General features: G+C 46.3%; 1 protein-coding gene across 6 annotated transcripts in view; it reads right to left on the bottom strand.

Moving 5' to 3' along the window:
• The window catches only part of LOC147019108 (tyrosine-protein phosphatase non-receptor type 11-like), a 76405-nt gene that overhangs the window by 42723 nt on the left and 7319 nt on the right, over positions 1 to 26363 (bottom strand). For 2 of the 6 annotated variants that reach the window (XR_015062642.1, XM_085899412.1), the window contains exons 1-5: positions 23037 to 23305; positions 22659 to 22781; positions 7327 to 7521; positions 5586 to 5778; positions 5267 to 5383 (exon numbers count right to left, since the gene is read on the bottom strand). Coding sequence is in view for 5 of the 6 variants with exons in the window: in XM_085899412.1 (XP_085755538.1) it covers positions 5267 to 5383; positions 5586 to 5778; positions 7327 to 7521; positions 22659 to 22781; positions 23037 to 23083 (675 nt within the window). In the remaining variant the exon portion in view is untranslated. Of the gene's footprint in view, positions 1 to 5266; positions 5384 to 5585; positions 7522 to 22658; positions 22782 to 23036; positions 23306 to 26363 lie in introns of those variants that run through there. The other 4 variants (XM_085899413.1, XM_085899414.1, XM_085899416.1 and 1 more) reach the window with 4 other exon arrangements.

Below are 26363 nucleotides of genomic sequence, written 5' to 3' on the forward strand. Positions count from 1 at the left end.
GATTCCCAGTCGGCGACTGGATTTGGAGGCCAGCTTGGAAATGTGGCTTTCCAAGGAAAGATCATGGCAGATCGTGAGACCCAGAAGCTTGAATGAATAGACTTCTTCCAGAAGATTGTTGAAAAAGTAGATGGGGTGGGGGGGGGGGGGTTCGAAACGGTCCTTTCGGAGAGACAGAGTGAGAGTATGAGATTTGTCTTGGTTGAAATACGTGTTCCACGTGTTGGACCAGTTTGAGATTTTATCCAGATCTGAAGTGTGAAGAAGCTGCTGTTTGCCGATCTGAGGTATGACAGATGTTACGAAAGAGGGTGGAGCCATCAGAAAACAGATAAAGAGGATTTTTCAGAGTCAGAGAGATTGGTGAAAACCAGAAAAAGAACAGGGCCCAGAAAGTGCCTTGAGTAACTCCAGCCTGGACAGGAAGAGGGGATGAGAGAACTGCATTCAGGACCACAAGTTGGCTGCGACATGAGAGGATGTCTGCGAGCCATGAGTGAAGATGTCCTTGGATACCATAGGAAGAGAGTTTGGTGAGCCGGGCAGGGTGTCAGACAATATCGAAAGCATGCCATATGCCGAGGGAGATGGCTCTGATTTCATGTCTGGCATTGAGGACCTCCATCCATTGTTGGGAAAGCAGAGGCAGCATATCCAGTGTGGAGTGACCTGGTCTGAATCCAAGTTGATGATCGTAAAAAAAAATCAAGCCATTGGAGAAGAGGAAGGATTTAATGTCTGAATCGATGATGGATTCCATAAACTTTCTGATTGGTTCCCTTCACGTACAGCCTTTTTGGCTGCTGGTTGCATCATTAGTTAGCGGCACTGCGATGCCGCCGATGCAGTGCCCCGAGAACCAGTACTCTGGTGCTCATTTCGCCGACCTTGGAAGGATGGCAGGCTGAGTCAACCCCCTGGGTGTTAATTCGGCGGCCAACGGGTCTCAAACTCAAGACCGTCACCGCGAAGCCAACGGCCAGGCTTCCTGATTGGTCTGTAGTTGCAGGGATCTGTTTTTAGTCCTTTTTTATGCAGAGCAGTAATGTTTGCTGGTTTCCAAGCAGATGGCAGATGACCTTGAGAAAATGAAAGGGTGAATAGAACGGAGAGAGGGTGAGCAAGAGCAGAAAAACTGTTTCTTAGGACACGTGGGTTGATGTCTTCTCGACCGGTTGCAGAATCTGAGTCGAGGTTTGACAGCAAACTCTCCCCCTTGTCAGAAGAGGACACAGAGTCCAGGAACAACTGGGTGTGACTGGGTAAGGTGGGTACAGAAAGCGATGTGTTTGGGAAACAAGATTTCGAAGCAAACACGGAGTTTAGGCATTCAACCTTTTCATGTGCAGTGTCAGCTGTGCGGTCGTTTGAGGTAAGGGAGGGGATGGAGGGGGAACATACACCGGAAACAGACTTAACTCGATGCCACCAGGATTTGGAGGAGGGAGCCAGGTTTGAGAGTTCAGACTTGAGATTAGAAAGATGTTGTTTTCTGGCTCTCCTGAGGGTAGATACACACTTGTTCCGAGCTTTGTGGAAGGAACTGAGATTGCCTTCAGTTGGATTAGCCTTCCACGAGGCGAAGGCAAATTGTGTCAGGGCAACTGCCTCGCCACAAGCTTCAGTGAACCAAGGGCGGGAGGAAGGGTAGGACAACTGAAGACGAGAGGTGATAAATCTGTGAGTGAGAGAGTGAGAGAGTGAGAGAGTGAGAGAGTGAGAGAGTGAGAGAGTGAGAGAGTGAGAGAGTGAGAGAGTGAGAGAGTGAGAGAGTGAGAGAGTGAGAGAGTGAGAGAGTGAGAGAGTGAGAGAGACAGAGAGTGAGAGAGACAGAGAGTGAGAGAGAGAGACAGAGAGTGAGAGAGACAGAGAGAGAGACAGAGACAGAGAGAGAGACAGAGAGACAGAGAGAGAGTGAGAGAGAGAGAGAGAGAGAGAGAGAGAGAGAGAGAGAGAGAGAGAGAGTGAGAGAGTGAGAGAGTGAGAGAGTGAGAGAGTGAGAGAGTGAGAGAGTGAGAGAGTGAGAGAGAGAGAGAGAGAGAGAGAGAGAGAGTGAGAGAGTGAGAGAGTGAGAGAGTGAGAGAGTGAGAGAGTGAGAGAGTGAGAGAGTGAGAGAGTGAGAGAGTGAGAGAGTGAGAGAGTGAGAGAGTGAGAGAGTGAGTGAGAGAGTGAGTGAGAGAGTGAGTGAGAGAGTGAGAGTAAGAGACAGACAGAGAGAGTGAGAGAGTGAGAGAGTGAGAGAGTGAGAGAGTGAGAGAGTGAGAGAGTGAGAGAGTGACAGAGACAGAGACAGAGACAGAGACAGAGACAGAGACAGAGACAGAGACAGAGACAGAGACAGAGACAGAGACAGAGACAGAGACAGAGACAGAGACAGAGACAGAGACAGAGAGAGAGACAGAGAGAGACAGAGAGAGAGAGAGAGAGAGAGAGAGAGAGAGAGAGAGAGAGAGAGAGAGAGAGAGAGAGAGAGAGAGAGAGAGAGAGAGAGAGAGAGAGAGAGGAGAGAGAGATTCTATGAAACAATTTCCTGAACGAGTTGATGTCAAAAAAAGTAGCGATGGGAGAGCAGTCTAGAAATTTGATGGCTGCTTGAAGTCCCTGCCAGTCGGCTTGAGTGAAATGCCAGACTCGACGGCGGTGAGGTGGTTCTCTGATAACAGCCAGAGAGATGTCCACTTTGACAAGCGCGTGTTCAGAAGAACCGATTGGAGTGGAGGAAGAGCAGCAGATATTGTCAGGGAAATTTGTCAAAATCAGATCCAGAAGAGATGGAGTACCATTGGTTGAGATCCGGGTCACGAAGTTGACCGATTGAATCAGTCCAAATGAGTCACAGAATCTTTTGCTGAAGTGCTATGGCAGGTGAGAGAGGTACCCACACCAGGCCAACTGGCGTGATGACAATTTAAGTCACCACATAAGAGGAAGAGAGAGTTTGGATGAGAAGATAGAAGTTGATCCATGTTTTCGGATAGAGAGGTGTAGATGGAGTCATCACTGTTAGGTGGACGGTACAGTACACATATAAACATGAGGTGGGAGTGGAGGGGAAGCCGTAGCCATAGGTATTCCTGGGGATGTGGGGGAGAGAAGGCAGTGCATGGAGAGTGAGGAATAGAGTCTTTGATGGAGAGCAACTTCGCCAGCAGGACGAGGTTCAGGTATGTCATACCGGAGGAGGGAGTAACCAGGGAGGGATGCTCGGGAGTCAGACATGTCTTGAAGGAGGAAAGTTTCTGTTAAGTAAATTATGTCTGGTTTGTCAGCGGAAACCTGTATGGAAAGCTCTGTCAGGTTTGAGCGATGGCCCCAGATTTTTGAGGTCCATACAGTTAAGGAAGAAGGAGGGGAGGAGGTTTTGGGTGCAAGGGGGGAGAAGGAGGATAGGACGAGGGGGGAGGTAAGGACAGTTATTGAAATAGTGTGGGGGGTTGCAGAAGAGCTTGGGGAGAGGGCCGGATGACGAGGAGAAAAGGCTCAGTGGTGATGGGTTGAGATACCATGGGGAGTAATAAGAGAAGGGGCAGAGGGCAGTGAAATTTTGGAGGAGGTGGAGTGATGAGGTGGAAGAGAGAGGGTGGGGGAAGGAAGCACCTTTGTGGACGTGAGGTGGGGGGGGGAACTTTGGGAAGGGGTAGTGAAGGGGAAGATTGGAGGGAGAAGGATGAGAGGGGAGAGTTGGGGAGAGGGGAGAAATGGTATTTGGTAGAGGTATGGTGAAGAAGGGAGCAGGCAGGGGGAGGTACCAGATTTGAGGGGTTGGGAAGAGGGGGAGGTGTGATGAGAGGAAGGAAGGAGCATGTTTGTGGTGAGGAGTGTCCTGATGTTAGAATAGCACACAGTTTGGGTCAACAGAGGAGGGGCTGATACTGAAGCAGAAGTCAGTAAAGAGGTGCCAAGAGCGGAGTTAGGATGTGGGGCAAGATGGGAAGGGTAAAGAGGGGGTATAGCAGGTGAGGAGTTAGGAGGAGGTAGATTTGAAGAGGACGTAGATTTAAGGAGGTGGGGTGTTATTATAATAAAAGTTAAAGTAAAATTTGTTAATTTTATTATAATAATTTTCTTGTTATTACCTCCACCACCGAAGGTGGAATGAGATTCCGTTTTCACCCCTCTCCATCTGTTTGTTTTTGTGCAGGATATCTCAAAAAGCTGTGGACGGATTTGGATGAAATTTGGTGCACAGGTTGGGTGTTGGGTGTATCCAGATAGGAGAATTATTTCAATGATTGTTCACCATTGAAACATAGAGCTAAATCGATATGTAGTACAATGTCTCAAAAAGTTGTGCACGGATTTGGTTGAAAAAAAAAAAAAACTTGGTGGACATGTCAGGTGTGTGACATGGACAAATTGATTCGATTGTGGTGAAGATCCGGATCCGGATACGAGAATCATTTAATCTTTGAAGCGATTCTTCACCATTGAGAGATAGGGCCAAAAACCATATAGAGCCTGATATTTCAAAAGTGTATTGGGCCCGATATGTTCTCGTGGATCAGGCATTGCGTGGCAGAGGTATGCGCTCTACCGAGTGCCCTTCTAGTTGAAACAGTTTTTGAAAATACTCGTGTGGGGACGTTTTCTCTTCCTGCGTCAGGCTGCAAGAAAAGAGAAAGCAATTGTAAAAGTACGAGGTTTTCATTTCACCCACGTTGGGTTTCGAGTTCATCGAGTTTATATTCCAGGGCCACTCTCCACTAGTGTGGGGTGAGCGACAGAAAAAAAAAAAAAAAAAAAGTTCATGCACCTAAGCACAGGACTATGCAAGTTAAAATGAAGCTTCTACCTTAGTTTCAGCCAATGCAAGACAAAAACCCCTAAATGTAAAATGCAGTATCAGCTGTTGACCTATCTAACAGTATCAAACCACAACAGTCAGACAGCCTACAGGGCTTCAGAGACTGTGGCAATGCCAACCCCCCTTTATTGTGGCTCACTGGCTGTCATCAACATGCAGTGCAGGTGAGCTCACAAGCCATCCAGTGAGGGATAACCATACACCCAACAAGCAACTCTGAACTGGAAAGGTGACTGTGAACACATGCCACAACATCACTTACTCCAAAAGCTCCTGACGTGTATTCATCACACCACTAAGAGGTTTCTGAATTGTAGTCGGGAAAAAGGATACTAAAGTTAGAATGAAACTACGGGTCAAGTTGCAGCACATTAAAGCTGCTGTTTAACTGTATATTGGGAGGCCATTTGTGTTTGTGAATAGAATCCATGCATGCTGGAATAACATTCAAGGCACTGTAACCTGTTTTAAGTGTATGACGGTGCCAGAAGTCTCCACCACTGGGTTTTTTCTGAAATGTTCAACCAAATCGGGTAGTGAATCAAACTTCTGTTCAACTCCCAGATCATATTTTCCATCCTGAAAATTACAATCGACGAAAATACACAAATGTTGCACAAGATTATTATTTTTCAAACAAACATCAAAAGCACGCAACCCAACATTGCTCTCTGTTGTCCAACAACCCCAAGATTCGTCAATCAGTGACAAAGGTCAATGACCCACCTCAAAAAGAGAAATCAGAAGAAAAGGGAAGAATCAATGAAAAGCAGCATCTCACCAAATATCTGATCATCATGTGCGTAATTTTGGGCTTGGGTTCACTGTTCTCCTGCCTGTCCTCGCCTGTGCGGACCGACAACACATAGTCCCCCGGTTTGCTGTGACTTTTGCGCACCAGGAAGCTGCCGGCGCGACCACGCTCGCAGAGTAGGCGCTCCGCATCCTTACCCGACACGTGCCCATGAAACCACCTGCAAGCAAGTGCAAGCGAAGACAAGCCACAAACAACTAAAATCTCACAAACCGCCCAGCATGACATCTGGGACAGCATACAGTAAACACTCTTCCAATGCAGGGTTTAGGTTCCTGGAAAACGGTGTTGCGCACGTTTAAGACCTTATGGGATAAATGGGGATACGGGAACGTGGCCATGGAACATAACATACGGACAAATATTTGATAAGTTATGTTTTTTGTAAATAAAAACCTAAGAGGGAATACCTGTAGATATAAATACAACTTTGTAGGATGGGGGGGGGTTAGGTTTGTTGGGTGGTGGGATAGTTGTTTGAGGCCAGGGGATCATCATCGGTGGTGGGCATGTTGCAGCACAAAGGGTTTCCATTTAAAACCGCCACATTGCATTTCCACAAAAAAAGAAGCGAAAGACGATCCTTGAAAGACTTGAACCTTTGTGCTGCCTTCTGCTCCCTGGAGATGTATGGCCCTTTACCAATTTTCTTGTGGAAATGCCCCGTTTCGTCAGCGTTGAACACATGTTCAGGGGCACAGCCTTTTTCTGTTATAAACTCCAGAAAGTTTGGCATGAGCGAATGGTGCGTATGGTGCACTCGTTCACATGATACTCGTGGCCGACCAACGCCACACTCATCCTGCCAAGCAATTTGTCTAAAAATCACGATTCTCTCTGCTAATGTCACAACTTTATGAGATTTCTTCACTTCACTTCCACTTGGAGAGGCTTGACGTTTCGGTGCCATCCTCGATTTAAGGGAGCAGTATGTGGCTCATTCGACCGCAGCGCAGGTGATAGAAGATGATGAGAGATGTTATCGCTGCGCATGACGCGGTCACAGCAACACGTACAAACCAGTGCATAATCCAGTTTTATGCACGTTCAGGAAATCGATAGGTGTCGTGTTTACTCCCACGTTTATCAACGAATCCGCATTGTGAAAACCCACGTTGGACGAGTGTTTACCGTACTGCATACAATGCCCATGCCGGTTGTCACGACAAAGTACTCTTGACTCCACTGTGAGGAAGAACAATCATCTGGAGCCCAAAAAATTGAGGTTCAGTCAGTGTTTTCAAGGAAAAACAAAAATAAAAGAAAATTCAAATTTATACTCAATGTTGAAGGAAAGATGGAATCCACCAAGTCTCGAATTTAATTTGTTTTATTTGACTGACCCACCTTGTCACATTGTTGTTTCTTCTCTTGTGTGTTCCCATTCTCAACCTGTTTCTTTGCTTTACAACAATTCCATCGTACAAAAAAGCTTTTCTTTGACATCAGCATTCTTTCTGCAATTGTGTTTTTGTCTTAACTCACCAATGTCGTAACGAATTTCACATCAAAGATGCACAGTGAGAAAGGCAAGATCTAAAATTATAAATAAACATGAACATAGGGATTTGACTTCCTGCTCTCCAAGATGGCCAACCAGCCTACTGACCGATCGTCTCATAAAGCCTGCCCTTCTCCCCCAGGGCAAAGGATAACAAGCCTTGGCAGCTCCACAAATTATGTGCTCGTACGCTGGGGCCCAGCTCACCTCTCGGATGCTGGATCCGCACAGTTAAGAGGGAACTTCAACTCGATGATTTGCCTATTACGTTCACGAAGCTGTCCCTGGTTGTCGGTGTAATACTGCACCAGTTCCGCCAAAGTGGCGAACTTCTCACCACCATACAAGTCGTAGTAGTCACCCGTATTTTGGATCTTGATGTGCCGTACTTCATCATTCTGCCTGCAACCACAAACATACACCATAGTCCATGAGGGCGAGCCCAAAATTTTGGTCATTGGTACCAAACAAAGTGCCCTGTTCTCGTCAAGTTTTTTGTAAAGATGGGTCCCCTGGGGTATCAAAATCACTTGATAGCAAGGAAATATCGGGAGCTTATATTGTGTAATGGCACTGTATATACGCGACCCCCCTCTTGCACAAAATCGAAGATTTTCGATAATTTTTATACACCATGGATTTGAGTTGGGAGCATTTTATACTGTTAATATTGTTACGGCTGTGGAAATTCGCATTACACCATAAAGGGCCCTCAGGTGAGATATCTTGATAGGTACATGTGTAGTTAGCCCAAACCCGTTGTCAAGAGGGAATTTATGTGATCCATTCGGGCTGCAATCCTCCAGTTAGCCATTTTTCTGTTCTATCTTTTATTTCAAACACACAGCATCTCAACAACCACGCCATCCCCATCACAGTGCCAACCGCACTGCAACCACGCCACCTCCACCATCTACGCTACGACATCTTCGCCAGTACGTCTGCTTCCGAACGGCAAACAAAGGCGCCAAGGAGGGAACTGCGAGGATGCGCTGGTTTCCCCGCCTGTTTCTCCCGTTTGACTTCTCCGCGCTTTGGAGTGGAGGAAGGGCGATGCAGGTCAAAGGTCAGAGGTCATGTGAAGGAGGGGTCTCATTTTGGGGGAATAATTCTCTGGCCCAGAGCCAAAAAAACTGACTCTCCCGGCCCCCGCACGGGGCGGGGTGGAGGGAGGGCGTGAGGGAACGCCCTTTTCGGGAACCCTCTCGAAGGAAGGTGGAGCCGAGAACGGGGCGGGGCGAAGGGCGGAGCCCCGCGCTATAAAAGACGGACACGGGCGGGGTGCTCTCGAGCCTCTTCCTCTTGAGCCCCTTCCTCTTGAGCCTCTTCCTCTTCCGCCTCTTCCTTTTCGTCTTGGCTGGTGGTCTGGTTGGTCTTCGGTTGGTTTTTGTAGAGAGTTGGTCTTCGGGAAGAGGTCCTGCGTCTGCGGCTTGGCAAGTGGCCCTGTCACGAAGGCACGGACGGGAGACGCGGCAGCACCCGTTGTGAGGTGGACCTGCGCGTCCGGACGGGGAGTGCCGGAGAGGGTTCGCCGGCCGCGAGAGAGGTCGGGGCCAGGCGCGACCACGCTGACGGTCGCGGGAGAAGGACTCACCAGCCATAAAAGGGAAGTCGCGACTTCTTTCTTTTCTTTCCTTTGCTTTTGTATAAATGTGTGTGTTGAAGCCGTCTGTGAAGTAGAACTGCGTAAGTGTTGCCGTGTGTCAGTCGTAGTCGGTTGTAGCTCTGCATTTGCTTTTGTTGCATGACTGTTTTAACTGTTACATGTGCATTTTTGACTGTATGGCTGTATTTTCGTGCTTGTCTGTGCGTGTGAATAAAATGCTTGCTTGTTGAACTGTTCCCGCTCTGCTTCGTCTCTTTTCCTTTTTATTGACCCTCCATCTTGCATCACGTAAGGGGTTCGTAGTGGGTGCAACATCCAGTAATTAATCGGAACCATCAAGGCCAACGATAACACCGCTCAGTTATCACTGTAGCACGGAACGGACCGCTTAAGCGGTTCGTGTCTGGAGTCGGCCTGTGGCGTGGTACGATCGCCCGGTCGACCATTCGCGCAGGTACTTAGGTAGATCGAATTTGGCGAGCAACCCTATCCTACGCGGGTGGGCAATTGGCACGATCGTGGTGAGGTTAAACCCCCACCCGTGACTAGCTCCCGGCATTGTTCCGAGAGGGTCACGACAGAATTGTCCGTCCGGTGGGCGACGTGCCACGATTCGAGTTACGCGGCCGTTCGCACGCCGGCGGGCGCGAATTCACAACAATATACTTTAATGTGTATAATCTACATATCAAAAGAAAGCTCATGGAGTACAGTTTATAGTCGTATAAACATAAGAAGAAAATAAAAACACTCACAGACACCTGACATGAAATACTGCGGACCCCTTGATGCGAAACAAATGTTTTTCTTCACTTAGAAAAAATGTGTCTTCCAACATGTAGAACGACATTAGAAACTTCAACTCAGGCACTATGATAACAGTACCTTGAATACATCTCAATATAATTTGAACCTTGTCAATAAATGACACCTTACATATATAGGAAACAAATTCTATCATAGAAAATATGTAATTATGTGCTTTTGACATTGAGTTGATCATTTGGTCCAGATTTCAAATGTCGCAGCTGTAACAGCAACACAGAAATAAAATATAAGGCATGTTATAAGACAAACACAATAATGAAAGTACACGATCTTGGAATATTTGAACTGATAGTCTTCAGTTTCATAATCGTCTTCGCTGCTCAACTCCATTTCGCTGTCTGTACCATCGTTCATTGGTTGGTTTTCACATGGGCTCAAACTACAAATGTCAGAACACTTCAATCCATCTGCAGCACAGTGACATTGAGGAACTCAACAGGACTTCCAACATTTGCAGGACAACATCTCAAGAACAGCGTCGGGGGCCGGAACACCATCCATCCAGTCTACGGCTAAGTGTCTGTCATCATCATCGCCAACGAATTTCCAGCCATAGTCTGCAGGATTGGGCGTCTTGGGATCGTTCATCAAACTTTGTCTCCAAATTGCGGTTTGATAATTTGCTCGCCGTGCATGTTTTCCAAGACAATCTGCACATGGCGGTAACTGGTAGGACTCTTTCTCACCTTTCTTTGCACAAAATAGTTTGTACCGAAACTCGTTGACTGAAGCATCTCCAGATGTAGCATCATACATGGCACAAACAAAACGTTCCAAATCGAGCTTGAAGAGAAGACGAAAGACTCCACTGTTGGCCAAGCTCCTTAAAGAGACTGGAAATTCTGATTTGCTTTGACCAGTTTGAATGCTTTCATTTTCCCACAACCTGCGAAGGCACTGACGGAGTCGCAACCAGTGAAAGCGTGCAATCCAATAACTGCCTCTGAGACATCAGATCCATTCATGTTGACAACAGCTGTGATGTCTATGTAATGTGTGCGAGTTTTAGTCCCACATTTCTGATAAAGAGGAGCAGTAATTTGTGTACAGAACGCCGTGCTCAAAAGGAAGACATCTGTGTCGTCCGCCACAAAGATTACAGCTGCACTTCCGGTGTCACTTGCGTGTTTTCCATGAAGCAGTACCCTCGTGTCTGCTTCTTCTTGCTGGCAGCAAAGCTCCGGTACATCTTCAACTGCTGAGTCAGTAATTTTGATGCACTTCTCCTTTGAGGTTACAAACATATGCTTTGACTGCAATAATGACCTTGAATGTGGTTGTTGCCATTACTGAAACAGAAATTCAATGAGTTCAGTCTTGCTGTCACTACTCTGCAGGTAACTTCTCCACTGACGGACAATTTGTTGGGAAGTTATATTCTTGAACTGTATGCCTGGATTCTTGCTTCGTCTCGCTCTTTCGTGGTGTTTTATGCTGTGTGGTTGATACACATCAAACACGATTTCAATCCTAGTACTGTGTGCACCTTCTCTAATTGCAGAAAGAAGCAAGGTGTTTGCAATGTCTCCAAATGTTTTCTGGTCCCCCTTCATCTTTTGAACCAAAGCCATGCCATCAATAATCGTGGCTGATGGTGTGGGAATGTTCTCTGCTTGTGCATCTTTTTGTAATGCTCTGGCCAACACAGCTTTGTTTGTCTTCCTGATACTCCCATCTTCAGAGGCTAGAGACCATGGCAGCGGACCTCGGGGATGTGCAGGACATCTTTCATATCCAGGTTCTTTCTTGTTTGTGCAATGAGTACCATTTGCCCAAACAACTTTCGGTCTGCTTTCAGAATCATTTCTTTTCCATTTGAAGAAACTTTCTTCTGCTTCTTGGTCATATCTGAAAAGGTCTTGAGCCTCAGCTTAGGCAATGGATCATGAAATTTCACGACTGGTGGACTAGATTCGAGTCTTTCAGACTTAAAGCTCTGATAAGCTGCCTCACCATGCTTTTCTGCTTCGAGCAACTGTGTGGCAATCTGCCTTGTTGCAGCAGCAGCTGTAGACAGACTGACTAGTTCTTGTTGATTTTCTTAAAAGGGATAAACCCAGTTTTGCAGGGTTTCTACAACAGCATTGACAGCCAGTTCATCCTTTTTAATTCTGCTGTTCTGTAACTCTACATGTCCATGATCAGATTTGCCTGTGACTAACACGTCGTCTCGGAGATGACGCAAGAAGGATGACCGGTATTCTGCTGTCAGGAAGAACCGACTCACTGCACCAGGTTTGAGACTATACTTGCGCACTCCTCCCGCAACTTTTGTGTCACGATTGGCTGTCTCTTCAATTGTCTGGTCCAAGGGTATCTTAGCAAAGGGGTTCTTTTCTCCTAGTTGGATGGAAAACTCTCCTTCAAGGAAGTGTTGAAGCACTTCTGGATGGTCATTTCTGAGCTGGGACATTTCAGCGTAGTATACTGGAAGGTACCAGGCATAATTCTGTCGGTCATAGGCGAAGCACCAGACAATCATGCCACGAACTGCAGCCATGTGCAAATTCTAATCACCTTCTCTGGAAGAGCGAATTAGAGCCAGTCATACTCCCCCAACCATGTCAAAGTATGACATCCATAACGCTGAAAGAGGTCCATTGGTGTGCCGTAGATGTTCACAATATTTCTCAAAGTGTTCCAGCATCTGCAAGAACAATTCATGGTTCAGCGTCTCTTCATATTTGGAACTTTGACGAGAAGTGTCCAGAAGATCACTCAGTAATTCCAATAACTGATCGATCTGGTTCATCTGTGTAGGTTGTTGTTCCTTCAGCCATAGCAGAAATACACCCATAGCAATCTGAAAAGGGCCTCATGTATGTATTTGTGCGTTCAGAGAGACCTGTTGTACTGTCTGCCTGCCATGACACTCGTTACAGACCCCTCTGCCAACTATTCCTGCGTCAATGCAAAGGTCACGCAGGCCTGCATCCTCAAAACGTTTTCCAAGTATTCCCACAAAGTTGCAGACCATATGAAAAGAGCCGAGGCGAAGAATTACTCCGGGATATTGACATCTGTGTTTCCACAGAACTTCTGCCACTTTGAAATAAAGGGCCTGGTCGAATACCAGTACAACCTCTTGAAGATGTAGGCTTTCTTTTACCTTCATTGACCTGTTCAAAATCTCAGCTGCTGTCACCATGCTGGTTGCTGGAAAATTGATTGGGTTGAGATAGCCTATGTTGGGCTGATGAACTGTCTGGTCCTGTCTCATAATGATGTTGATTCCTGTCCATCCTGGAATAATTTGGTTTTCCTGGTGCATTTGCCGTAGAAGAATCCAGATCAAGTCCTTTCTGTGGATGGATTTTTGAGGAAGAGCGTGGTATTCTTCAGCAACTGTTTTGCTTCCAGGTCCTTATCTTTTCCCAGTGTTATAAATTGGAAGCTGTTGTTCTTCATATTTGATGGAACGTTGCTTTTTCTTTTCTATTACAGCTCCTGTTGCAGTTTCCTCGAAGAAATCTATATTGTCCCAAACGAGAGCGGAATATATGTAGGGGTTAACACAATCAGGAAGTGGGACAGAATCATCTGAGGATGAGGCTATTTTCTGAAGGCTCAAGGCAGTGTCGTTTTCCTCGAGAACGGTATATGAAACTCCATGCCCTAGTTGTTCATTATCTGGATGATTTCCGAGTTTCCTGTCAGTGTTTTCACTGCATTTGATAGCAAGATGTCCTTCGGTGGTTTCACACGACCACAGGTGACACTGTAGACCAGATCTTGGCCATATGAATCCACTAACAGTTGAATTTTCTGCGCGGCACTGTGATAGCTTGGTTCACCTGAAAGGACACACGCTATGAAGATTTGCAGAAGTTCTGGTAATCGGAAGCCACTCCAGTTCACCAAAGTGGGCGTGAAAGGCCACACTTGATCCTGGCGGATCTCTTTTATGGAAGATCCAATTATTTGGCCAGCTTTGATAACGACAGAAAAAAATCACCAGATGTTACTGCTGTAAGGGTTTCTATATTGTCCTTGAGCTTCTGGTTCTCTTTCACAAGTTCGTAGATTGTGAGAGTGTGAGGGAATCCGAGTGTTTTCCCTTTATCATCTTTACAGAAATGTAAAGTATCTGCAAATTCCTTTTCAATATTTCGTCGAATATGCTTCTTGGTGGATTCTTTGGTCATGGTGATCCCTGTGTTTGACATCACCTCAACGACGATTGCTGTGAGATCAATCATCTTTAATACACGCGGATTCGTGAATAAATCATCACGGATAAATGTGTAGAGCGATTCGTTCGCACGTCTTTCAGCCTCGTTGTACAGGCAGACTTCTTCGGCATCAGGAGACACATCAGTTGTTGCAGTTTCACCGCCTTTATTAGTGTACATGCGGTAACATGAGTGGTGGTAATGTGTCTCAGCGGCAACTAAGTCTCTTGACGCAACTGCTAAGATCTTCGGGTCGCTCTTTTGCATTGCGCACTCCCGTATTCTCTTATCTCATCGCAGCTCTGTGCACTGTACAATTGATTCTCTTGTTCTTGATGTTTTTTTTTTTATACTTTTCTCTTTCACAGAATGTGCATTTTGTTTCGTAAACCCTTGCTGTTGAAGGCTTTGACCTGGGAAGATGTTTACTGCTACCAAATACTGTGGTTTCACCATCATCACACCTTTCTCGATGTTTTTCTAAGAGCTGAAGGTCGCGTTTCAATGTAAAGCGTGACCGACACTGTCTATGGTAAACTATGTCAGGCACCTGTCCTTCTGATAGATTTTGAGCTTTCTCCAGCAATGGGGCATGCTGACGTACACATGCAGCATTTAGCAATGTCTGCCATGATGAAACATCTTTTGGTGAAGTGAGCGGAGCTTGGGAATCTTCCTCTGGATAATGGATAACACAAAAAGGTTTAGATCTTTTGCTTGGGGGCGAATCTGTTTGAAAAGCGGTCTGTGAGGGCCCTTCACCACTGTTAGAGGATTGTATGGCTATTATTCTTTATTCTTGATTGGGATACCTGAAATAAAGCAACAATAATTTGTTATAATGAAAACAAACGCAACTTATTGGATGAGTGCAGTCTCAAATTACTACATGAAGCAAAAAAGTGCATTGCAACAGTACAGATTTTTGCATTTCAAGCCTACAGACAGACTAAGGAATGAACGATTCTGAATATATGCTACAATATGATTAGATATGTTAGAAAAACACATAATCTATTTCTATCTACCACCAGTACAATATTTTTTAAATGTTCAGGGATAAGGCCACAACTCAAAACGATGGAGTGAATCATCACTTATACTCCAAACTGTAAGGAATTCCCTGTATAGATTATCAGACAAGTGATGGCCGAGTCCTGGTAGGCCTATTGAGTATCAAATTTCATCAATAGATGGATCAGCCACTGAATACTAACACCTACACTAAATATTCTTAAACATAACACAAGACACTAATATCGCTTTTTCATTTTGATGTATTCCACTTGTTTTACTGCATGACAAGGAAGGGTTTGATTACATCAAGTATGGTTTTAATGGAATCCTCATATATATGAAAACATACATGAAGACAACAAAATCACTCCTTTATGTGGACTATTTCCAAAGTTATGACACTTTTTGAATTTGCAGAATGTTGGATTTTACATTTTGAAAGAGTTTCAATTTACTTTATCTATTTCAAGTAGTGTATATAACATCATAGTAATGAAATATGCAGCTACATATGCATATTCTGCCATGTGGATTAAAATTTCTCAAATATTGAAAACAACAGGAATTCAGCGACGGTCATTTTGAATTTGGCTAATTAAACGCTTCAGCTACTCTGTTTTGCTTGCTATCATGCATTTCCACAACATAGAGGTCATAAGCTTTCCAATGATACCAAACACAACCGGGCACTAATTTGGTACCGACAAAGTGGTCAGCCTCATGGACTATCACGGTGGTGCCCATATTCACAATCCTACTTCACAGAATGGAAGAAGTAACAAAGCTGATGCAAGGGGACTTACCCTGCAATAAACAGCTGGGTGAAGGTATCGATTCAAACATGCATCTTTTTGATACAAGTACTAAAGGAACCACATCAATGATTCTCCAACTCAAATCATATCACTTCTACCACTCTTCTAAAAAGAACGATAAAATTTTAACACAAGAAGCAAAAATTATAATAACTAGAGGTGCACGCTTTATAACTGCGAGCAGTTATGGCTGGGTACCAAGTCGCACCTCTTGGATCAGACATGCGCCCAAGATGTCCTGTTTGTAAAACTGAATTCAGAATTGTATTTAAAAGATTAAATTCAAAAAAATTATATATATATATATATATACACAAAAAAAATGGAAAAAAGATAAAAGCCTGCAAGACCATGTGACCTATGATGTTTAAATTATCAAACTATATTCCCAAAGACTCGTTGATCATGTTTGTGAAGTTTCACATTGATCTAGTAAGCCGTTCTGGAGAAGATAAAAATGTAAAGTTTGTTCGAGAGAAATTAAAATATTATGGCTGCAAGACCATGTGACCGATCACAAATTTTTAAACATATTATATATATATATATATATATATATATATATATATATATATATATATATATATATATATATATATATATATATATATATATATATATATCGATGAGTCAAAACATTATGACCACCTGCCTAATATGCTGTTGGTCCTCCGTGTGCCGCCAAAACAGTGCCGACCCGGCGAGGCATGGACTCTACAAGACCCTTGGAAGTGTATTGTGGTATCATCTGGCACCAAAACATTAGCAGCAGATTCTTCAAGTCCTGTAAGTTGCGAGGTAGCCTGGTGATGGCTTCGTGGTTAGGGTGGCAGCTTGGGATCCTGGGATCCTGAGTTCAAGCCCCATTGGGCCGCTGAATTAATACACCAGGGGGTTGACTCAGCCTGCCATCCTTCCGAGGTTGGAAAAATGAGCACCAGTGTACTGGTAAGGGGGACACTGCATCAGTGGCATAGCCGTGTCCCAACCAATGATGCAACCAGCAACCACAGGCTGTACTCGATAGAGAGAGAGAGTTGCGAGGTGGAGCCGCCGTGGATCGGACTTGTCGGTCCAGCACATCACACGGATGCACAATCGGATTGAGATCTGGAGAATTTGGAGGCCAGGGCAACACTGTGAACACTTCCTCATGTTCCTCAAACCATTCCCGAACAATGTGAGCAGTGTGGCAGGGTGCATTATCCTGCTGGAAGAGACCACCGCCGCCGATGACGTCAGCACACATTGTACACTGAATGGAGTTCACTCCAACACCCTTCCTGCACACAGCACACGGCCACTTCCCAGTCCTTTCCACATGCTTTACCACTTGCCATCACCTTCGTCTTTCCGATATTCACCTTCAAACCTTTTGCCTCCATACATTCCTTCCACTTGTTCATCTTCTCCTTCAGTCCATCCATACTCTGCAATCAACACCAGATCATCTGCAGACAGCAGCTCCAACGGTAAACACTCCTTTACCCTGGACAGGGTTATTATGACAACGACAAATAGAAGTGGACTTGGTACCGACCCCTGGTGCACTCCCACCCTCACTTCAAACTCACCATTGTTCCCATCCTTCGTTCTTACAGCTGTGCGCGCTCTCTCGTTCATTGCCATCATTACTCTGATCAACCATTCCTCCACTCCGAACATCCTCAATGCCCATGTCATAACTTCGCGTGGGACCCGATCAAATGCTTTCTCCAGATCAACAAACCCAACAAACAACTTCTTCCTCTTCTCCATGTACTTCTCCTGCAACTGCCTTACAATAAAAATCGCATCCGTCGTTCCTCTTCCTGGCATAAATCCAAACAGCATTTCGTTAATCTTTACCTTCTTCCTTATCCTCTTCTCCAACACCCTTTCCAATACCTTCATTCCATGCTCCAATAACTTTATTGCTCTATAGGAGCCACAGTCAAGAGGATCACCTTTCCCCTTGTACAGAGGGGCGAGGGTACTCAGTTCCCAATCCACTGGAATGCGGCCTTCTTTCACCACCAGATTACAGATCTCTGTCATTCTCTTCACACCCCAACTTCCCGCTGCCTTCAACATACCTCCCACAACTCCCGTCGGCCCTCCTGCTTTTCTACTCTTCATTACTCATATCGCTTCCTCAACTTCCTTCTCAGTTATCTTCTCTGCTGGTCCTAAAACTAGGTGACTCTCTATGTTGCTATCCCATTCATTTTCTACATTCAACAGCCTTTCCATATATTGTAAAGGATTCGGCGGTGGCAGGGCTTCGCACCCAACTCTTGACAGCCAAATGTTGAAGATTCGGCGTCACTTAACAGCACCGACGTCTCCGGGGTAATAACGCCGGCTGGCTCGGCTCAGGTCTCGGGTTACGCGCCTCAGATCACGATACCAAAATACACCTGCGCCTTGCCAGCCGGGGAAATAGACCCCGGTTACAGACTGGGTTTGTCAGAGACCGAGCGAAGTCTGCCAGTCCGTAACCATTTTGGTTTTAAATACAAATCAAACAATTGTTCCTCAGCACGGCACGAATAAACTCAATGTGGAAACTTTCATATGAATCAACCAGATTTATTGGGGACACATCGGGGAACATGACACAAGCAAAACATTCACGAACGTTATAATTAATCAATAACCCACTCTTAACTAGGGAGCTACGGATTGTGGGTTTCGAAGGGAACCCTAGCGAGATAAACGTTTGACAACATGCAGACAAGACACAGAGTACTTGGTGATGCCTCTTGGACGAGGGGAAAGTGTCAAAGGCACGAATGCGGCTCGTGACAAGACGATGTCAACTGATTCGAGCACCCAGCTCGAACACGCCACGTGGCAAAATGGCGGGGTCGTCCTTTTGTCGCACCGCCCACGCACGCAGCCTCAGCGCGTTCAGCCCCCGTAAGGTCGACGGCACAAGAGCGGAAGATCCACGGTGTGCTCCAGCTGGCTTTTCACAAGGTCCAGCATACAAATCCAGGCCTGGCCTGCTCACCAGATCAGGCCAAATCAAGGTGTTGGTCTCCGCAGGCGGATCGATGGGATTACAAGACGTGTCGAGCCATGTCGTGAGTAGGGACAGTCAGAGGCTCCGTCACTGGACTCCGGATGAACCTGTCGAGGACCTCCTCATAAAAGTCGATCGCCGACTCCTCATGCAGTTCCTCCGGCCTCTTTCACAAAGCAGATCGCAAACAGACACAGCCGTCCCTTACACAGCAGATCGCGACTCCCACTAGCCGTTTCTCTCTTGCCTTCCCGGCACTCGCTCCTTTTCACGAAAGCCGATCGCAAAAACCCTCATGGAGTTCCTCTTACTGCCGATCGCCCGACTCGACACTCAGGCAGTTCCACCCTTGCCTTCCTGGCGCTCGCTCTGGACACTCCCCCGGGGACCCGTGATTGGTCCATCGCTCGAGATTGCAGCTGCCCTCCACCAATCGGCTGCCAACACGTCTCGCCGACCGACACTGAGCGCTGGGCGGGGAATGGTTCGGAGGGGGGAAGCAAGAAGAAAACCACCTCCCGGCACACCACCACTGCATGAACAAACGACAGCCTGCTACACATCCCGACACACATGTAATGTCCAATTACCAAACAACCTGGCGAAACATGCATTTAAGGGGGGATCTGGGCTAATCCTATATTTAAGAACACACTAAGGGCCATTTCCGCAACAATATCTCTTCCATCTGCCTTTAAGTCCATCTGAGTCCACAACGATTTGTCCTACTTCATCCTTCAAGCAACTCACCCCCGTCACATCAAATCTCTCTCTCTCGCTATCTGCTTTGCAATCCTGAATACCGCTCTCTGACCCTCTTCCGAATCAAAGAGTTCTCCGAGCATTTTCCTATAGGCCTACTGCGCCTTTGCTACCTCTTTCTTTGCAGCCTTCTTGGCTTCCTTATAACTTTCATGTGCTGCCTCTTCTTCCACCGTACCCTTCGCCTTTTGCCATTCCTTGAATTTCTTCCTCTTCTCTTCAATCGTCTTTCCAACTTCATCACCCCACCACCATGTTTCCGAGTGCCTCGGTGGTCCTTTTGTCCATCCACATCTCACCAACGGCTCCCAATAGACTATCTTTCATTGACATCCAACCACATCATCCTCAGCCTCTCTCTTAATGCTTCCTTCACCTGTCACATCTTTCAACCTCCACACCTTCATCCTCGGTTGGTACTTCACCCGCTGAATTCTCCTCGCACCTTTCACCCTTACATCGCAGACAACCAGGTGGTGCTGTGAAACAATCTCCTCCCCTGGGATCACCTTTGTGTCCCGAAGGTTTCCCCTCCCTCTCCTACGCACCAATGGTTGAGGTAGTCAATGGTTGTCGTTGACCCACATGACGTGTAATGTAATAAGCTTTTTATCCACTTTCTGGAATTCAGTATTACAAATCAACAAATCAGCTTCATCAGCAAACTCCAAGATCCTTTCACCTTCTCCATTTCTCACACCATATCCATAACCCCCATGGACTCCCTCAAAACCGTCTGGACTCCTTCCCACATGTCCGTTCAAGTCTCCTCCAACCACAACAATTTCATCATCTTTCACATTCTCCATCAACTTCTCTATCGCACACCAGAACATGTTCTTCTCTTCATCGCTTCGACCGACCTGCGGGGCAATATCCCGAGATGACGTTCACCAAGAGCTTTCCGATCACGATTCTCACCATCATCAACCTTTCGCTCAATACACTGTCTCCAAACTCCTCAGAAAACATGACACCAACACAATGCACACCTTCCAGGCACCCTTGCCACGTAAACTTCTACTTCTGTCCCTGCCTACTCTTCACCATTCTCGCACCACTTCCCTTCCATCGTGTCCCCTGCACACAAAATATGTCCACTCTTCTTCTGACCAATGTTTCAACCACTTCTCCAGATCTCCTTGTCATTGTCCCTACATTCCATGTACCACACCTCAGAAACCGATCTCCACGTGGGGCATCAGACGATTGGTCATCATAAATGGAAAAATTTCCTCCCTTGCTTCGATCGGGTTCCCCACCTTGAGTTTTAACGAGAGGGGGTGAGGACCCCCATGGGGTACTTTGGGCTGCACCCTGCCCATCAGTTGTACTCATCATGGTTTCCTTTTATGTCCAGATGCCCTTCCTGACGCCAACCCTTTTAGTCGCCTCTTACGACACGCAGGGATACGGTGTACCTATTCTAACCGGGGCACACACCGGGGAACGTCCGAAAATGGTAGAAGTAAAATACAAGAAGAGCGAGAATTGCTTTGCAATACATGTGCAATGAGTCATCTCTTTACTGATGAAAGTACAGTTAAAAAAGAAGAAACTCAAATTATCCAAAACTAATGTCAATTCAAATTTTTTTTTAAATGTTGAGGTGTGCAGTGGGCCTTCAATTTGGTGATTTTAACCAGGAGGAGGTTGCTGGAAGAACACGTGCATCCTCGAGTGGGGTTGCAGGGGAGCTTCGGAGGCGAGAGAGCAGAGAGAGCTGTACTGGAGCAAAGGTGGTTAAAAATAATAATAAACAAGGGCACCGACATGTCTGCAATGTGAGAGGAATGGACCCCCCTGATGCTTCGACCTCAGAAGTGATTTTTATGAAGTGATGGAGGAGAGACAGAAGTGATGCTGGGTTGCTCGCCCATCCTACACATTAATTAATATCTCTAATCATCATCTTCAACATTGATGTCATGATAGGTGTTCATAAAAACAAAGTGCAGTCATCAGTCTGCAAATTAAGCCTGGTGTTGGCTTCGTGGTGAGGGTGGCGGCTTGGGATCCTTGGGTCCTGAGTTCAAGCCCCGTTGGCCGCTGAATTAAAAATACACCAGGAGGTTGACTCAGCCCGTCATCCTTCCGAGGTCGGCAAAATTAGCACCAGTGTACTGGTAAGGAGGACACTGCATCAGCGGCATAGCCGCGTCCCAACCAATGATGCAACCAGTAGGGAGAGGGAGAGGGAGAGGGAGGAGAGGGACTGCAAATTTGTAAGGGCTTGACCCCCAACTTGCTGAATGACTTGCCATTGCACTCCCTTTATGACCTCACTCACTCCCATCTCCACTTTCAGCACGAGTGTTAAAAACAGGAAACGCATTATGATAGACGGTATTGCTTCCTGACCCGATGGAGCCAAACGCCATCAAAAATTTACTCTCCGTACACCACCTTGCCTTTAGAAACCAAGCGACGTCAGGGTCAAATCTGAGCCACCCTCGTATTCATGCAAATTTGCTTACAAAAAAATGGCTTTTAACGAAGATCAAGTGTTCGTGAAGTTTTCTGCGAGGTGGGTGCTGCATGTCGGAGAACAAACACAAAGCCAGCCGTGCCGTCTGCATTTTCCTTGTGGACGCTCAGGATCCACCGCGACAGTTTGTGAAACGTGGGTTATTGTGTCATACAGAATGGTGCACTGGTACCACATTTGCCTCCGGGCAGTCCAGTCTGGGTTTGATTCCCAACACAAGTTTAAACCGTCGCAGTGGTGCGTTGCAGGTTGGACGTTGCGTCGTCTGGTGCACGATTCCTCGGATGGACGCAAGCCGAGTGTCCTGCCGGCTAACATTAGTCGGGGGACATCAAACGTCCCAAAGGGTCTCTCGTGAAAGGGAGGCGACGCATTGCAGACACACTGAACAGGTCACGACGTCCTGCGTCGACGACCGTTGCTTTAGAAAAGGCAAACCACCCGCGGCAGCCGCTTGCCATGGGGCTACTTTGACAGCACTGAATCCGACTTGGGGCGGCAGAGCACGGGAAGCATCCATGAAGCATCCATGCCAAATCGACCGGTTGGGGTCAGCTGCATTATTTAATTAGCACTGCGTGCAGTATTGGGGAAGCGGTCGTGTGCGGATATGCTGTCGCTCCGACAGTCCAGACGACTCCCTTCTGCGCCAAAGTCGCATGATCTTATAATAAAACCGGCAGCGACTCGGGAAACAAAGGACGGTGTCGTGGTTGTGATGCGGTGTGATAAAAAAGGCATTTTGCGCGCGCGCGCACGCACGCACGCACGCACGCACGCACGCACGCACGCACGCACGCACACACACACACACACACACACACACACACACACACACACACACCTTACAGAGAGTGTGAAGTCACCACGGTTACTGCTACTCGGTCGCACCAGGAAGCTGCCGCAGACACCTCGGGTCAGCAGAAGCTGCTCGGCATCGAGGCCCGATATGGCCGGGTGGAACCACCTGTCACGGTGCACCGACACATTAGAGACTTGAAGGCAACCACGTACCGCGCCACCTCGTTAGGTTGTGAAAAGCAGCCACCACTACCACCACCACTACTATTCAGTAGGGGGGGGGGCGAACAAATTGAACCGATATCAACTGTACGTGCACAGAACTGCAACACCGGCGACGAGGATGCGATTTTAAAGGAAACTCAAAACGGTTTGCGCAACAAACAATGCAAGGCAGACAGGACGGATCATATCAAAAGACCTCTGGGAGCTCATGTCCCTCGCTGCAGCACCGCGGTTTTCGCCCATGACTGAAACCTCGGCCGTCAACGCGAACTTACTGAACTGTCGCTTCCTCAACAGGAAACGAACCGTTCCCTCAGAATTTATTTTTTTTTCATTCTATATAAATGTATTTTCTCGCTCTCTCTCTCTCTCTCTCTCTCCCTTTCAATTCTCAAGAGGTCGTGGTGAACCGATTGATGGCGTTTATCGCCGAGACCTTTATACGTGTACATTGTACATTGTAAGTGTACGTACACATCGATGTACGAACGTACATCGCACGTGTTGAAAATTGCGCTCGAAATGAGAAATAATGATATAAATATGAAAGAAAGGGAAGCCCATCCGCGCTGCTTATTATTACAACGCAGCACATTTTCTTGTCCAACCGACCGATTTGAACGTTTACAAAAACGTTGCAACCAATCGCGTTGGAAGTCGAGAACCGTGCAAAATGAACTCGTCAAGAAGGCTCAATATTGCTGATTACTGGCGTTCATACATGACCAAAAGCAGATAGTCGAACCATACGACAACAAAAGGAAGGTCAAGCTCAACGACCCTTGTGACAGAATATCGAAGATTCCGATGCAAACAACACCGTCATGGCCACCATAAAGCGCATCGATAAAAAAAACTCAAAGAACAAGAGAAAAGAGCAATCAGAGATTGCAGAACCTCGCCAGGATTTGTTTTGTGTGATGTTTATGTTCTGCTTTATTACGTAATTAATAAGACACATAATTAGGACTAACTGCCGCTTAACTGCTGACAGTGATGACCGGGTACCAAGACGTCCCGCTTTGGTCGGACGCCTGACCCTGACCCATGATGTTTTTTTTATTATCTATCTATAATTCCAGCAATGTCTGTCTGTCTGTTACCACTGTTTCTCGACAACCACTGGTCCGATCTAATTGAAACTTGCCAGGTATATTGCTGGGGACCTGAGTATGTGCCTTTTCAAGGTTTGATATTAATCGGACAAGTGGTTCCCAAGTTATGGCCATTTATTTACCAAACCAATGACAGGACACGGTGCTATGACGTCACAATTGACGTCACAAGTTTTTATTTTTGCACGTACGGGCACCCACGTATGGACCTGCGAGAGCGAAGGAACGGCCTGTGTGGTTATTTCTGGCATGCGGTTTGAAAGGTTTTATTTTGCACGTACGGGCACGCACTAGTTATTTAAATGAATTTAGAATGGGATTAAAATAAATTAAATTCAAATCAAATGGAAGACCAAATGGGTGCAGTCCTGGATTGGAGTAATCAGGAGGAACCTGGATAGGATTCACATTTCAGCTGCTCCTACTCTGGCCAAGTGAGCCTTATTCAAAAACACCAAAAAAAAAAAACAAGAATCCAGATTTTAAAACAAAAAATTAAATAATTCCGTCTGCCAGACCAAGTTGAAAAATTTAAAACACGAGTACGTGCGTGGCCGTACGTGCAAAAAAAACAACAACTTTCAAACGCCAGTTTCCTCTTGCCAGAAACAACAACCACACAGGCCGTTCCTTCGCTCTCGTGTGCCCGAACGTGCGTGGCCATACGTGCAAACCGAAAAAAAAAACTTTCAAACCGCGAGCCAGAAACAACCACACAGGCAGTCGCATGCCCGTACGTCACATGCCCGTCAAGTTTACCTCCCCGTCTTTGCTCGCCATGACATTCGCTGCCATTGACCATTGCCACTCCTTACGCCACGGTAACTAAAGTCTGTATCTCACTGGGCTGCGACAGCTCGCGACAAAATGCGAACGGGATTCTCCAAAATGTCTGGAAACGTTCGCGGTGGTTCTCAATTTCCACGCGCGAGTCGCAGGACGTCACTCTGGTGTCGCTGGAATTTTGAACATGTTCAAAAAATCCGTGCGACAAATTTTATGTCAAAATAGTCACAGAGTCGTCGCGGTTGTCTCGAACCCTTCTCAATTTCGTTTCCGTGAGTCAGAAGGTGCGATAAATGTGACGCAATGTAATGTAGATCGATTCACAATAGTTCAATCCAGATATGACTAAAACAAACAAACAAACAAACAAAAAAAACTCATAGTGCCGATTGTAAAACCAGCATTGTCTGTCCTCTTTCTCTCCTGTTCTGGGTAATGGCCTTCAATGCAAACTTTTCACTTTACCATCATTCATAAATCACATCACACATATTTTTACATAAATTAGGTCACACACAAAATATGGTCACACCCACAAGCCCCTATCAAGGCAGATGGACAATTGGGTCACACATAACGTTGACAAGTAACAGAATACTTTGAACAATCAGGCTTGGTCAGCATTCTCCTCTAATCCCACCATCCTGTTCTGCCAGGGCACAGCTCCCAAACCATTGTAGTACTCAGTCAGGTACTCTCTTACTCGTTTCCCAACTGACAATATGATTGCTGGAAGGGAGAGGCCTCATATATACGAGGTGTGTTCAAAAAGTATCCAACCTTAATTTTTCGTGCGTAAACAAATTAAGCTCGGGGGGGCATGGTTTGGTGCACGTATGTAGGCGATCCCAATTTGTATGCGTGAATATGTTACCGCATGCAGAAGATGTCAGTCACCGATAGACCGCCGATGAGTGAGGAAGTGTAAGTGAGCGCCGTCAGATTTTCGTTTTTGACAAAATGACAGATCACTGTGGTCTCATCGCCAGCGATCACTGTGTTGAAGAAGTTGGGATCGCTGTTCACAGTCTCCAGCATGTCCTGTGTGATCTCCAAACGGAGTTGCTTCTGCTCGATCGTTAGCAGCTTTGGCACGAACTCCGCTGAGATTCTCCTTAAGCCCAAATCCTCAGTGACAATGGAATGGACAAATCCAATGCTGACGCCCGCCTCGTCTGCAAGTTCTCTGATCGTGATTTGACGATCCTGCGTCAGTAGGGTCCTCACTTGATCAATGACGATCTCATTTCACGATGTTGAGGGCCGACCAGAACGTGCTTCACTTTGCACTGATGTGCGACCATCTTTGAAGCGGTTGTACCACTCTTTTATCTGTGTGGTGCCCATTGCTTCGTTCCCGAAGGCCTGTTGAATATTGCGGATCGTTTCCACTTGGGAATCGCCAAACTTTACACAACATTTGATGCAGTAGCGTTGTTCAAGTTTTTCCGTCATTTTGTCAAAAACGAAAATCCGACGGCGCTCACTTACACTTCCTCACTCATCGGCGGTCTGTCGGCGACTGACAGCTTCTGCAGGCGGGAAAATATTCACGCATACGGATTAGGATCGCCTACATACGTGCACCAAACCACGCCTCCCGAGCTTCATTTGTTTACGGA

This window comes from Eptatretus burgeri, chromosome 10 (assembly GCF_056783735.1).
Source record: "Eptatretus burgeri isolate ZD-2024b chromosome 10, Ebu_testis_v1, whole genome shotgun sequence".
Taxonomy (NCBI): Eukaryota; Metazoa; Chordata; class Myxini; order Myxiniformes; family Myxinidae; genus Eptatretus; species Eptatretus burgeri.